We start from the raw sequence: 13,999 nt of genomic DNA, 5'->3' as shown, positions 1-13,999 counted from the left end.
AAGAATGCGTAAGTATTACGTAGTGTATTTTCTTATTGTAAAAATGCAGAGAGACCTAATTGAATGGTAGAATATGGGAGATGCATTTGTCCTGCAGTGGGCGTAGTCAGTCTGGTGATGATTATTATGAAAGTTGTTTCACTCACTGACTCACTCACTAATTCACTCACTTAAACTCAGTTACACTCCCATTCACTCACTCATCACAGTCTACAGAGCTAGCACCATCCCGTGTATTAGACTCATCTTTTATCCCTCTAAAGTAATGCAGACTTAAAAATTCCCATATAGTAATAAGCATGTCCTACTACATGAATTACAAAACAAATGTTGTAGACAGATAAAATCTGATATCAATTTTCAAAATTGAGTAACGATGAAACGTAATCTTCAAACACGTGAACTTGAGAATCTATATACTCACTAATCTGGCTGACACCCTTGTACTGTCTTTCCTGGATCGCCAGGAACAAACCGCCCAAATACGCATCATGACGACAAAGGAGGTCATAATGCGTGGAACAAATACGTATCACAGCAGTGCAAAACACACGCATTTTAAACATATATCGATGCTGGTCTAAAAGGACACACGTGACTCTGCGAAATGTGCTCTTTACACGCCCAACGCCCATGCATAAGAGTTAGGGTTTTGTTTCTGGAAACATTTTTTTTCTATATTTCTTCGCAGGTCGGGATCAGTATGACAGTCAACTACTTCCTCATAGCCTCCCTTGCGTTACTGAAGATCTGTTGCACAGAGGTAAGGAAATATGATAACAAACCGTTAGCGTAGGCATCAAAATGATGAACGTATAGTCAATGTTGGCTAGGTATGTCAGCTCGAAACTCGCTGAGTTTAACTTTACATCGCGAAGTGCGAAACAAGCGCGAACCACTTTGTTTCCAGCTGCGAATCCATTCACTAGGTAACGGTTAACATCATTTTGACGTTAGCTCAGAGGCCCGCGTCAGTCTAAGATTGTTCGGGTCCCCACTATCACAGCGCTTCGGATGTAGATTGTCTTGCGAGCGCATTAAGTTTGCACCGTTGACACGCCCCGTATCTACAAGATAAAGAGTGCGTTAACGCCCATGGATTGTAAATTGAAGATGACGCCATCCCTCTTTCGATGAAGCCGAAGAGGAACTGGATGACGCCACATTTGTGACTCGCCGGGAGCTCATGCATCTCTCTATACGCGCTCCCTGGAGTGGTTGTAGCCCGTTGTATTGTGAACTTAGCGGCCACTTTTTCTCCTGTTGCCGTATTGATACCGGTTAAGCGTGTATGGAGCAATTCTGTGACGTGACGTTCGCGGTACTTTATAGCCAGTGATTATCACGCTGAAAAGTACTAGACAAGATGACAAAAACATTTGCATAAATTTATTGTACGTTTTGGAACGTAAATTTCTTTCACTATGAAATAGTTCTTCGATCGTATCGCTAGTTTATTTTGGTTGGTTGTTGTGTGCTCCAAACACATTATGGTGTCGCCATTGAACATCTGCTGTATCTTCTCAGCGAAGCATCTGTGGGAAGAAAAAAAGAGTCCCGTGGCCTGAATGAAAAGAGATATGAGAGCAACTTAGGAACTTGTTTATCACGAGTACTCAACCAACAAGGACAGGTATTTCGTTCTTGTGCACATGGGAAGAAGCCCATGTCTGTTTGAAGTTTATGCGACCACTTCAATTACGTGATTTTGAAGCCGGCTCACTTTATTGAGCTGTGTTTAAGTCCATGTCCCGCCATTGCTTGCCACAGTATTCCGTAATTTCAGATCGCTGCAACAGTGATTTTTTTTTGTGCTGTCAAGATTCCTTATGTTTATACGTTACCCACTGTTCAATTACTAAAGCCAGCCTTGAACAATAACTAAAACCAGCCTCGAACAAGCGTTACTTTCACTGAATTTACAAGCAGAGAAAGTTGTTTCGCTGTGCATCCAAGCATATGCATGCCTCTGCGGTAGAACACTTGCTTGCCACGCAAAAGACCCTGGTCCGATCCTCACTGAGACGCATAATTTTATAGTATTTAATTTATTTGCATATTCCTCTTCGGCTTTTCGGTCATGCACAAACGTGCGCACAACCAATGACGCCGATACCGACGCCGTAGCCGGCAACGCAATATCTGCAAAACGAGCTCTTTAGTGCTATCTCGTAAAAAATGTCCTCATGTTTGTAGCTTCCCACTCTCCTTTATCGCTTAGATTAGCTAAGTACATGCAAAAGTCGAATCATTTTCCTGTTCGACCATGTGGAGGAGCTAATTGCGTAGCAAGAAAACTCATATATGCCGAACTTTTGGGCAGATATTTTTTTTTATTTTGGGATTACCTTCCTTAGTAAATCTCAAAGGGCTTTGGATAGTAATATAAATGTAAGCTTCGGTACTACAACTGTAGCTCAAGCACAATGAATCACAGTACACTTCAATTAACAATGGCATTACCTAATATCTAAATCAAACAAAGTTGGTGAAGACATGCTACTACAATCAGTCACGGGCGTCAAAGATGGTTTTCAGTCTATCATAAGCATTCCGACAATTTCATACGCGTAATGAAATTGTAAAACATTTACTCACTTATAAAGGCGTGAGGAGGCATAGTTCATTGAAATTTCTTATGGACTATTTATGCTTCTCTTTCTAACTCCTCTTCTTTTCTATCTCTTTCCGTTCTATTATTCTTCTTTTCCCCCACCCCAAGTGTAGGGTAGCCAACCAAGCCAAGCTTGGTTAACCTCCCTGCCTTTCCTCTCTATTTATCTCTCTCTCTTATGGCCTGATGGAGGATCGTTGGTTGATGTACTCTGTATTCCTGTTTCTCTGAAGCTCGATACAGGTTCGTGTTGTCTCGCCTAAAATTCGTTCTCACGTGAACCTTTACAAAAAGCTGTGTTGTCGCCAAACTGCTACTATATGCAGAAACTGTGCACCCTCAATCAAAGTTTTGCTTCGTTCAGGTTGTTCAAAGTGATCTTGTGTTATGACTACATTCTAAATAAGATCCGTTATTCAGCTATTGAAATGGTTTTATACGTTTCAGATCTACTTAGCCAGTGAAATAAATGATCGACCACACGAGCCCTCAGCATTGTTTTCTCTCATAAAAAATCAATCAAATTTTGTTCAGGTGTCTAATTATTTATCGCGAGAATTTTTGTTCCAGGTATACTCAAACAATGCTGTTGATAGTCCATCTCATGTAAGACTCATTTTTATGACTAGACAGCATTTTACAGTAGTAATATTTAGCGCATTCCTAACATCGTTATGATTAGCCTAAGTCCCAAAACATAATGTGGGTGACTCATTGCCCTACAAAATTTTATTAGGTGCCAAGCTTAGAAATAAGGCTAAACCTTTTCAAGCAAGCCATGGTTGGGAAACCTCTAAAAAGGTGTCATTTTCAAACGTTCTTATTCCTTTGAATACAAAGGATTAAAACGAGGCAAGTCATATAGATATAAAATCTATAAGCTAATTTAAACCGCTGTACGTCCCTATAGGAAACATTAACTGTAGAAGATACATGCAGAAACAAATTTTCGCGACATTTTGAGTCATATCTGCCAACCGCACACAAAAACAATTACCCACATTCTAATGCGACGCTAGGGTATTCGCTCTACGAAACAGGTGCCGAACATCCATATTCCGATAGCGCTGTATTGATACTTGGTGGCGGCATTCACCGGCCAACAATAGTGGTGGCCATTATATGGTTTGAGTGTTTGTGGACAAAAACCAGTATAGGGGCTTGCACAAGTAGACAATAATTGTTCTAGTCGACGATAATGGTGATAGTAATTATTTATATATTCATGTAGGAGAGGTAGAAGAAAATAGGGGTTAAAAGTTGCACAGCTGCTGAATGTCGGAGAGTTCCTCTCCAACCCTAATTACCCATTTTTCAATAAATGTTTCTCTCATACTACAGCTGGCGCAACCACAATATTCTGATCCTACGCCACCACGGAGGGCTGACTACAGGCGTCCCTTCTACATCATCGGCCACATGGTCAATTCGGTCGAAGAGATAGACCAATTCCTCCGACAGGGCTCTAATGCTCTCGAGGCTGACATCGAATTCGCCGAGAATGGCACCGTTGTCGGCACTTACCACGGAATGCCCTGCGACTGCTTCCGGGGCTGCTTCAAGAGAACGCCAATTTCGAAGTTCCTGGACCACCTCCGGAATGTTACCTCCATGCGTGAGTGAGGAGCGCACTTAACCACTAAAGCTTCTTTTCAGTGGTCTCTTTCGGCGAGAGCATGCATATATATATATATATATATATATATATATATATATATATATATATATATATATATATATATATATATATATATATAGAGAGAGAGAGAGAGAGAGAGAGAGAGAGAGAGGAGATATATCCCTACGTTTAAAAGGCAAGCTATTCATATCTACCACTTAACGCTGTTGGCGGACATCTCGGGGGGAACTATCACGTTTTCAGCATTATCAGCAAGATGGCGCAGTGAGCGCACGGCGGCTCTCATCTCTCACGCATGCTTTGGCCCGCGTAGAGAATAAGGGGGTGTACGCTCGATTGCGTGCCTTTATCTTGCAGTGGGGAGAATCGTGCGTCTTGGCTAGCCTTTTAGTTTTGTTGAAACAATTCCGCTGTAGTTACCGAGTGTACAAAGGTCACTGCAATCGTTGCACAGCCTTCATTTGCGAAAAGGGTGCCTTTTCCAGACACTGTGAAGCAACAACTCAGACGCTAATTCACGTTAATTTGTACCAGTGAGTACGTTTCATGCGCTCTTTAGCGTCAGAAAAGCGGGGCACGTTCCAATCTGCTTGCAACTCTGCGCGTGACCTTCCAATTTGTTGCTACAGCGTTCATTGCTTCGCCTTTGCGGTAAACCTGTAACTTATTTTTAATGCGGAAGTGTTTTTTTTTTTGCAGGCGTCCACCATGGCTCCACTGGCGTACTTTCGTCACAAATATGACCTTTAAAAAGAGTCCTAGTTAATTCCAAAGAAAAAAAAATGAGAAAAAATATTTCTCTGGTGGAGCGTCGAACCAGGGACTTTTAATTCCACTAGTTTAGTTTTAGGAACAATGTCATTACAAAACTAAGTTAACGAGCATAAAGGCTTTGGCATACTGGAAATCTGTTATACTAGATTTACAACGTTAGGACTGAACAATAAAGCCGCTCCCAAAAATGGACTGATGTAGAATACAAAAGTTCAAGTCTATCTGTCTACCCACGTTGGTATAGCCGTTACGTAACTATGCTGTTAACCCGAATGTCATGGTTTTGGTCCCAGCCATGACCGTCGCATTTCGAAAAAGTTTAAATGCCAGAGGCCGATATACTGCGCTATGGCAGTGCACGTTAAAGAAGACTGATTGGTCAAAGTTTACGCACTCTTCCATTAAAGCGCGCTTCATAGTCATATAGGGGTTGTGGCACGTTAACTATCGCAAATAGTTGACATTATCATCGACCTTTACCTAGTTAACTTAGTTAACACCTAGTTACTTAGAAGCACCTAGTTAACTTCCTAATAAGTACCTATGACACAGCTTTTATTCAAATCTTCACATTTAGTGAACATGCACTTCTTCAAATTCTACTAATGCGCTTACTAATAATCTGCACTGTATCAAAATTGCGAGGTTTCCTTTTCTCTTTTTTCTGCACGTCAACGAACAATTGCTCCTTCTTAAAGCTTTTCTCACAGTGCCTATAGCACGTTGTGCGTAATTACCTCGTTTTTGTACAAGACCGTGTTTTATTGACAGCAATTATATCGACACTCAAGGGCACAGTTTTTTTCGTTGCCTCCACCGTGATATTCTTTATAAAGTCCAAGGGCAATAGCATGGTCACGAGGGTCATTGGCTTTGTGTCCGACTGAAAACTTGTGAGTGCATGATTTCACTCGCACATTTAAATGAAGAGGAATTACTCTGACCACCTTTTTTCACGTGTAATGTTCATGAATGACTCAGAGAATGGGGAGAAGGCGGGTTTATGCGTGGCTTTCAACAGCTCTGAACCACCAGGCGTCGGCGCCTTTTATTGACAGGAGTCTACAGACAGCTGATATCTTTCTACGTGTCTCAACGCCCAGTTGGAACTGAAGCGATGGACGGTGTGAAGGTCATTTCACTCGCTGCAAAGGCCGCCTTTACTCGGGCCAGTATTTAGTTTAGTTATGTGAAGCAGGAGCCCAAAGAACTTAACTGCTAGCTTCAATACCAGAACAACCCAGTATGTTGATGTCACGTTCACTGCTCCCGTGTTGGGGTGAAACAGCGTTTCTTTAAATGTTTACTCTAAATACATGAAACCCTGGCATTTGTCAGTGTTCACGCTTCTTATTGCAGGAGATTCAAGATTCAGAGGTCAAATGAGTCTTCTATTCCTCGACTTAAAGACAACGAAGCTTTCGAAATCTGCGAAGCCCGTAGCGGGTGTGACGCTTGCCTACCATCTGGTGAAGCACCTTTGGAAAGACGGTGGGTGACTCTTCTCCCTTATCAGCCTTATCAGCCGCTTGTCGTCGTGCTACCAAGCTCGCGCACGCGGGCTCGACTCCCGCCAGAGGTTGTTGCTTGTCCACAAAGCAAATTGCAAATTTGCGACTTGTTTTGCGAACTGGCACGAACACACCCGTTTGCAGACGAATTGAGACATACACTGAGAAACTATTGGAGGTATTGCAACCTAAGGCCCTGCAATATTTTAAAACCATATTCATATGAGCCAATGATCAGCTACATTTGATATTCAGTAGATTTCCTGCACTAACAAATATTGAAACGACGATAGTGGCATTCACGTGCATCACGTTTATTGTATTTAGTATAGGCTTTCACTTATTGACTTGGTTGAAGAACTCTATGAATTCTCCTCATAAATGATTCAGTTCATCGAACACAGTAGCCACAACACTTAGCATGTGCTCGAATTGAATTTAATTATTTGGGTACAGTGAAAAAAGGGCGCCATTGGTTTTGTACAGATATGCACCTGCCCCACCGCGGTAGTCTAAAGGCTAACGTTCTCGGCTGCTGACCCGGAGGTCTCGGAATCGAATCTCGGCTGCTGCGGCTGCATTTCCGATGGAAGTGAAAATGTTGCAGGCCCATGTACTCAGATTCGGGTGCACGTTAAAGAACCCCAGGTAGTCGAAATTTCCGGACCCCTCCACTACGGCGTCTCTCATAATCATGCTGTTTTGGGAGGTTGAACCTCACATATCAATCAAATAGGATATGCACGTATTCTTGTATACATCAAAGAGTAAAGAATTGCAAGCACACGGACATGATAATATGAGAGATAGATTGACATTGAAATATTGACCTTACTGTTTAACCCTAGGATGATTTCTAAATAAAGCTACAGTATCACGCAATTGGTCACACGTGCAAATGAAATAAGCACCCCCGTGCTACAAACCATTTGCAAATAAGGGCAGAACTTTTTAGGGCCCAAACTACAGTCTCATGTCGTCATTTGGGGTCATGCTCACAATACTAAAATACGTAGAACGAGGGCACTCAAGGTCAAAATCAATACCGAAATGGGTCGAAAGAGGGCGCACTGCATCGGAAATCTGAATGTTCTTTCCCGTCATGGAGGTCAAACATCCTGCTGCGTGTTTCGAACGCCAGAGTGCGCTTGCCCATAGGTACCAGCATTTCCGGAAGGCTAACTCGTCTGTCCGAGCCAGCGAAACGATAGCGAAATACCAAAGCTAGGAATCAGACGCAGATTTACGTAAGAGAAACGCGGAGGCGGAACGCCAGCAGATGCGACGTAGCTGTCACCTTCGCAGCGCTCAGACGCAAGCCGAAAGCCACAAAGACAGATAACCACACACCTCCGACTCAGACAAACACTCGCCGAGTGTCAACAGAGGCAGGCGAATCCTCGGCTGTAATTAGTTTGTACTGTTTTAGGTGTGTAGAACTGCAGGATACTACATTTTATGAAGTTTTCATCCTCGACAAGAAACTTTAAGGTTAGCCTCTGCTCCCGATCCTGTAAGAATTTCAGTACAAATAAACTTCAATTCAATGCAATTCAAAAGTTGATGATTCTTGATGTTGGCCTTAAGCTTTGTGATGCAGCTTTCCAGCGATTGCTTAATGTAATTTTTTCTTTAACTACGTACACGCAGTGCATCCAAGGTACAGAATGAACGTATTGCTTTCCATCGGCTACGTCAAGGATCGTGACGTCACCAGAGGGGCCATCTCCTATTTAATGAAGAAAGGACATGGAGCTCTTTTACGGAACATCGGTATGCATATCGCATCATGAAAGTCGGCTGATATGTATTGCTTTTTTTAATTGAAACTATAGCTAGCATATCCTTCTTAGCAAAAGTAATATTTTTTCTGCAGTCATAATGTTAGCTTCTTGAAAGAGCCCCACTTCTCTGATTGCGAATATTTAAATTGAATATGATGCAGCTAGCCAAAGAAAAAACTGCATGGGTGAGAGCTTATGTGACTTATATCAAGTCAGAGTGCATCAGAGAAGAAATGGTTGTCAAAGGCTTCTTAGCCTACACTAAAAAGTAATGAACGGGAGCGAGGGTTGTAGTAAAAAAGCAAGATAACAATGCTCAATAATAGTAATGGTCTAGACTCTAAAGAAGGCAAGGGCGTGATGGGGAAGCAAGAAGTTAGGTAGACAGATGATATTAAGAAGCTCGTAGGAATAACGTGGCGGCAGAAAGCACAGGAACAAGTTTGTTGGAGAAATGTAAGAGAGGATTTTTTATGGTAAGGAGTGTAGTAAGTCAGCTTATGATGATAGTTTTGTTTCTGAGACAGCCGTAAAAGGGGAGTAGGGGCTTCAAATATACCACAGTTGTGTCTTCCACGCAGAGCATTAGCCAACATCTCTATGCGACACTCGACAAACCACCTAACTAAAATTATATCTTATTATGATCATTGCTGCTCAGGACATTGCAGGGGAAATGGGCTTCTGGTAGAAGGCACGAGCATTCGTTTGCAAGCTTAGAAATGCTTCGAGCCCCAAGAACGAAGCTTGAAGGAACAAATCAGTGAGACGCATGATATTGAATTGGGAAAGCACGTCTATCTAATCTCCATGGCAAAGCGCTCGGAGCTACATGTGAAGCAAGCAGTCACACCCTTTATGTGGCGTCGCATCACGACTCCTCCATGAACTGTGGTGGACGGACGGCTACCATAGCGGAACGAGAGTTTGTACTGGCATTGAAACGTTAGAAGGGGCGTTGCTTTCAAATCAAATCAAATCAAATCAAACTTTATTTCAGGAATGCATACATTTACATGAATAAAATTCTACAGTACAGAGGAGGTCCCGAAGTTACAAAACTGTCGGGGGGACCTCCGTTAGAGAATAAGTCAAGTGCGATAACAATGCAGCAAGCAGTGAAAAACACTTTGTATGAATTAAACAAGGAATGGTTAAAATTTCATAACAACAAGGCAAGAAAAGTTCTGCGTAACAGCAAGTGGTATAGTAAGTAAAAGAAATACTAAAATTAGGAGTAAGGCACGACGGCAGAGTTTAGAAAACACGTTTTGTGATTAGGTACTCTTTAAACATTTTGCGAAACGAATAGAATGTGGGACATAACTTTATTTCAAGTGGTATGTTGTTCCATACGGATACACCTGTAAATTTAAGTTAGTTTTCCATAATTGCTACGCACTTTAGGGAGAAGGAAATTGTGACAGGCTGAAAACCTGGTGTTATTAGTACTGACAAGATGTTGTGTGGATAGCCCTGAAACCCATATACCATGATAAATGAGGCAGTACATCAATATAGCTAACTTTAGAGTGAATAAAAGATTAATTGGAAGCACGGAAAAATAAATAAAGAGTGGCGTAGAAGGCGAAAATCATAGAATATCTTGAGCTCCAAGCTCTTCTAGTGTCTTCGCGCAGAATGTACCACGCCCATGTGACATCGTTAGAGTGGAAGATGTCGCGTGGACACGAAAAAGCTGTGCACGCTGGTTTTCATTCAAGTTTCTGCATACTTTTCGGTGAGATTTAGCCTACCATATATCAGACACGACAGTGTATGTTCATAGCACCCAGCCTATGCTTCTCTAGTACCAAGCCATTTTAAGGTGAAAGCCTTAGATTCCTCGTCAAACACGAAAAGTGCTGTCGGTGGCGTTGTCGTCAACATTTAAAAAAATTTATCATCAAGCAATGATGCTACCCTATGACGTTAGCCTGACGTTTTACCATAGAAATTTGTGGCATCATTATAGTGACCTCGCGACCTCCCATTGACCTGACATTATCTCACGTCATTTGAGGACGTAACTCTATGATATTGACGCTTTTTAAAACTTGGGCCGATTCTGGAGGCATGGCGAGCACACGCTAATCGCAGAAAGTATCCAATGCATCCAATACCCGGGATACTGCACAACAACATTAGATGCTGAAAGCTTTCAGGTAGGAATAATCAACAAAATCAATTGAAAATAAAAAGGTAGCTTCCGCCTTAAAGTAGTCTTGGAAAACGCATAAAAGACTGAATGACTCTTTGGAAGCCCTGTAAAGATCATTATATCTCTTGTGCTCACAGGTTTTGACGTTGGAATGAATGACCCCCTTAAGAGCATCGCACGTATGTACAAGAAGCTGCGAATCAATGGTCACCGGTGGCAAGGAGACGGACTCTCAAACTGCCTGAGGTTCATCATGCCCTTGGACAGGCTTAAAGCGGCGGTGAAGTTACGGGACAGTGAGAGCGGTTATATCGACAAGGTCTACCACTGGACCATAGACCTGCCATTTTACATAGCCAAGAGTGTCAGGTTAGTTCTAGCAGTATATTCAGGTTCTGGCTGTTGTGTGCTCTGCGAATTCATGAACCTCTTGGCCAAACTGAGGATGGCAAGCTCCTGGCATGCACTCTATCCGTGAGCTATATGCCAGCGCTTCGCATCTGTGAAGTTCAAACGCTCATTATCACCATCATAATATTCTCATCGTCACTTACTTCCTCCTCCTCGGGGCCTGGTTCATCTGAAGAGATTGTCAAGCCCAGACCTTTCTCAGATGGAAAATTCACTTGAAACTCAGAAACATCCTTGTTTACAAACACTGTTTATTTCGTGATAATATAGGCATTATTGTCACAAACAAAGAGTTTTACCCAATGTTAGAAACTTTGCGTTGTGAAAATATTTTTAGCAGCCAAATTTCAGCAATATCACTCTCAACCTTCAGGCTCTGCATCAACTTTCTGGATCTAAACATAATAACTATTTGTAAATATCGTCTAGCGCAAGTGCGCCATGCAAGCATCACGCGAGGTTCGATGCATCCATAGCAATATTTGCAGTTTTTACAGCTGCCACAATTTTTCAATACATAAACGACCAGGTTATGGCCTACAATCACCGGAAATTCAAGAAACAACGTCTTCATTTCATCGAGAACCCCATCATGGTGTCACAGTACACAATAAATCTTGAGAGACTCACTAAACCACGTTCGTCCTACTATCAGAGCTTCAAAACACCTGAAAGAATATCTTACAGGCAGCCACATCTCTGTGTATTGCCTAGCAGAACTATTCTGCTCGTGGTGTCTCTCTAATGCATGTTTACTTATTTGCTTATTTTTAGGCATTTGCGAATGTTGAATTTTAGAACTCAATTGAATGGCCATGACACCGAATCGAAGACGATCTAAGTATACTATTCGCATAGTTGTCGAACAGCAGAGTGGACACTTTCAAAGCAATCGTAGAATGGTCACGTGACCATTTTCGAACAACTCGTACATTCCCCATTTTATTTGAAACAAATGTTCACGAGCTTTTAGAGATTAACATTACCATTAGTTTTAACTCATGAACATACTACATTTCTGTAAACTTATGTAACCTTGTATACGCGTATTGCGGCAACAAAAGCCATCGAAATATTTTGTAACTGCAGGGTTTAAGTGCTTCAGGGACAATAGTGTTGAATGTGACTCTTTAAGAACAGGTGTTCAATGAAAGATATAAATAAATATTGAATATTGTTCAAACGTTGACACCGTGATGAATGACATGATATAAATAATGAAATAAAGACTGTGTCACTTCGACACCGGGGTTTTAGGCAAAAATGTCCTCATTTGGGATCAATATAGCGTCGGCAGTGGTGTCAAACCTACGCCTTATTGCAATTTGGTGATTGAACGATTAAAGCAAAAAGTGTTACCCTTGTCTTTACTACACTTCGTTCTTTCGAGAATTCTTTTTCATCAGTGCCTACTATTACAAAGATACTGGGTATTTCCAATAAACAGTATTCGAATAGACCAATAGAACACTTTTCGATTCATTATTGAAAATTTTCGAATATTTTCACATCCCTAATATTTTTGTTTTTCAATATTTCGCAGGCTTGGCGTCGACGGTATCATCACCAACCAGCCTCACAACGTGCTCGGCGTTGTCACGAGCATTTTCTTTCAAAAGCGTCTCAAGGTTGCCACCATGAAAGACAGTCCCTGGCAGAGATTCCGCCGAAGTCCGCAGGAAGTACTCGAAGACGAGGGAAACAATGATACGAATATCGTCGCGGGAGGAGATGAGACACCCAGTGAATAAGCGATACCCCGAGTCCGCAATCAAGCGCACTGCCCGAGTACATTGAATCCTAGAGTTTGTTATAAGTACACTAGGAGAAAGTCTGGCGGTAGTGTCTATGAGAGCTCCAAGACATGGGGCTTCAGGCAGCGTGGGAATGATGGGAAGTGCACAAATTTCTCCAAACTTCGTTCTTATAGCTTCGTTTGGCTCCTTGTGGCTTGGATTCGCTCTGCCACCAGACGAAGTTCAGCAAAGCATTAACAGTTACGCTTCACAACCTTGACATCATTCGAGGCCACCGACTCAAATCGGGTCATGGAGTTCACAATGGTTTGTTTTTTTATTCGGAGCAAAACCAAAGCATCGCAATGAACAAAGTGCGTTCTAAGCCGCAAACGCGAAAGCTAGGCAAACTTCTGTACTACTCATCATTTCCATGGTGGCGCAACGATCGCAGCGCCAGAGACCTCTCTGGTTAAATTTAGCAAACTGTATTCATTCATTCACGAGAATTTTAACCCTGGCATTGTCAAGCTTTCCGTTAACTCGCTCAACACAGCTGCAGAAGGAGTATGGGTGTCCAATTGATACGACTTCTACAGTCACTTACAACTTGAGAATAAATTTAGGCTCCGCCCACAGTGGCCGATGTCTTACACAGAGATGATTTGCATAGAATTCTAACCCACTTGCATATGTGCTTATTTTTCGTGATGTCGTGCACCACTCCCGCAATTCAGGTTGGTTATTTCCCGAACAGACGCGTGTTGGCTTCGCTGGTTTTTGGTAAATTACTGAAACAATCTTGCGAAATTCAGCCACTATTTCGACATCGCATCTTTGTTCATTGGTTCGTTATTACTTTATTCAATCAATCAATCAATGAAATTTTATTTTCATGAATAAATACATGCAATTACAGGGATTATTTGGACCAATAGCCTAAAGTGCCTAGTGTACGGTTCAATACAATGTGCAACATAAAGAAGTGTACAGGTCAGCTTTGAGCTAACAAACAATAGCGAGCATATAAATACAGGTACTAACACCGTAATACATTTTTTTCGTGCAGACATACATACTTATTAGCTTGCAGCTAGCTTTCTATACATAGGCACTTATTTAAAAAATACAATAAAAATCGAATCAAACACACACATGATTACATGTCTTGACTCCACAGAAAAAAAATTATTTACGTGCCATGCTGAAATCACGTGCCGTTTTAATCTCTAGGGCGATCCTGTTCCATATTTTTGGTCCATTAAAGTGCATCAGTCTTTCTCCGTAAACATTAAAACATTTGGGCCGATTGAAATTACCATTCGGAGCATGTTGCATATTGCGTTTAGAAATTGAAAAAAGATCAACA

At 41.7% G+C, this 13,999-nt stretch overlaps 1 protein-coding gene across 2 annotated transcripts in view; it reads left to right on the top strand.

Moving 5' to 3' along the window:
* Nucleotides 1-13,782, top strand: part of LOC119165267 (dermonecrotic toxin SPH) — a 137,772-nt gene extending 123,990 nt beyond the window's left edge. For both annotated transcript variants that reach the window (XM_075871343.1, XM_075871342.1), the window contains exons 2-7: nucleotides 692-763; nucleotides 3,956-4,229; nucleotides 6,387-6,518; nucleotides 8,189-8,311; nucleotides 10,621-10,852; nucleotides 12,438-13,782. In XM_075871343.1, coding sequence (XP_075727458.1) covers nucleotides 704-763; nucleotides 3,956-4,229; nucleotides 6,387-6,518; nucleotides 8,189-8,311; nucleotides 10,621-10,852; nucleotides 12,438-12,645 — 1,029 coding nt within the window. In that variant the 5' untranslated portion in view covers nucleotides 692-703 and the 3' untranslated portion in view covers nucleotides 12,646-13,782. The remainder of the gene's footprint in view (nucleotides 1-691; nucleotides 764-3,955; nucleotides 4,230-6,386; nucleotides 6,519-8,188; nucleotides 8,312-10,620; nucleotides 10,853-12,437) is intronic.
* The last annotated feature ends 217 nt before the right edge of the window (nucleotides 13,783-13,999 follow it).

The sequence above is a fragment of the Rhipicephalus microplus genome, chromosome 8, assembly GCF_043290135.1.
Source record: "Rhipicephalus microplus isolate Deutch F79 chromosome 8, USDA_Rmic, whole genome shotgun sequence".
In the NCBI taxonomy this organism is placed as follows: Eukaryota; Metazoa; Arthropoda; class Arachnida; order Ixodida; family Ixodidae; genus Rhipicephalus; species Rhipicephalus microplus.
Note: the sequence above shows the minus strand (reverse complement) of the source record. Positions and strands in the feature narration are given on the sequence as shown.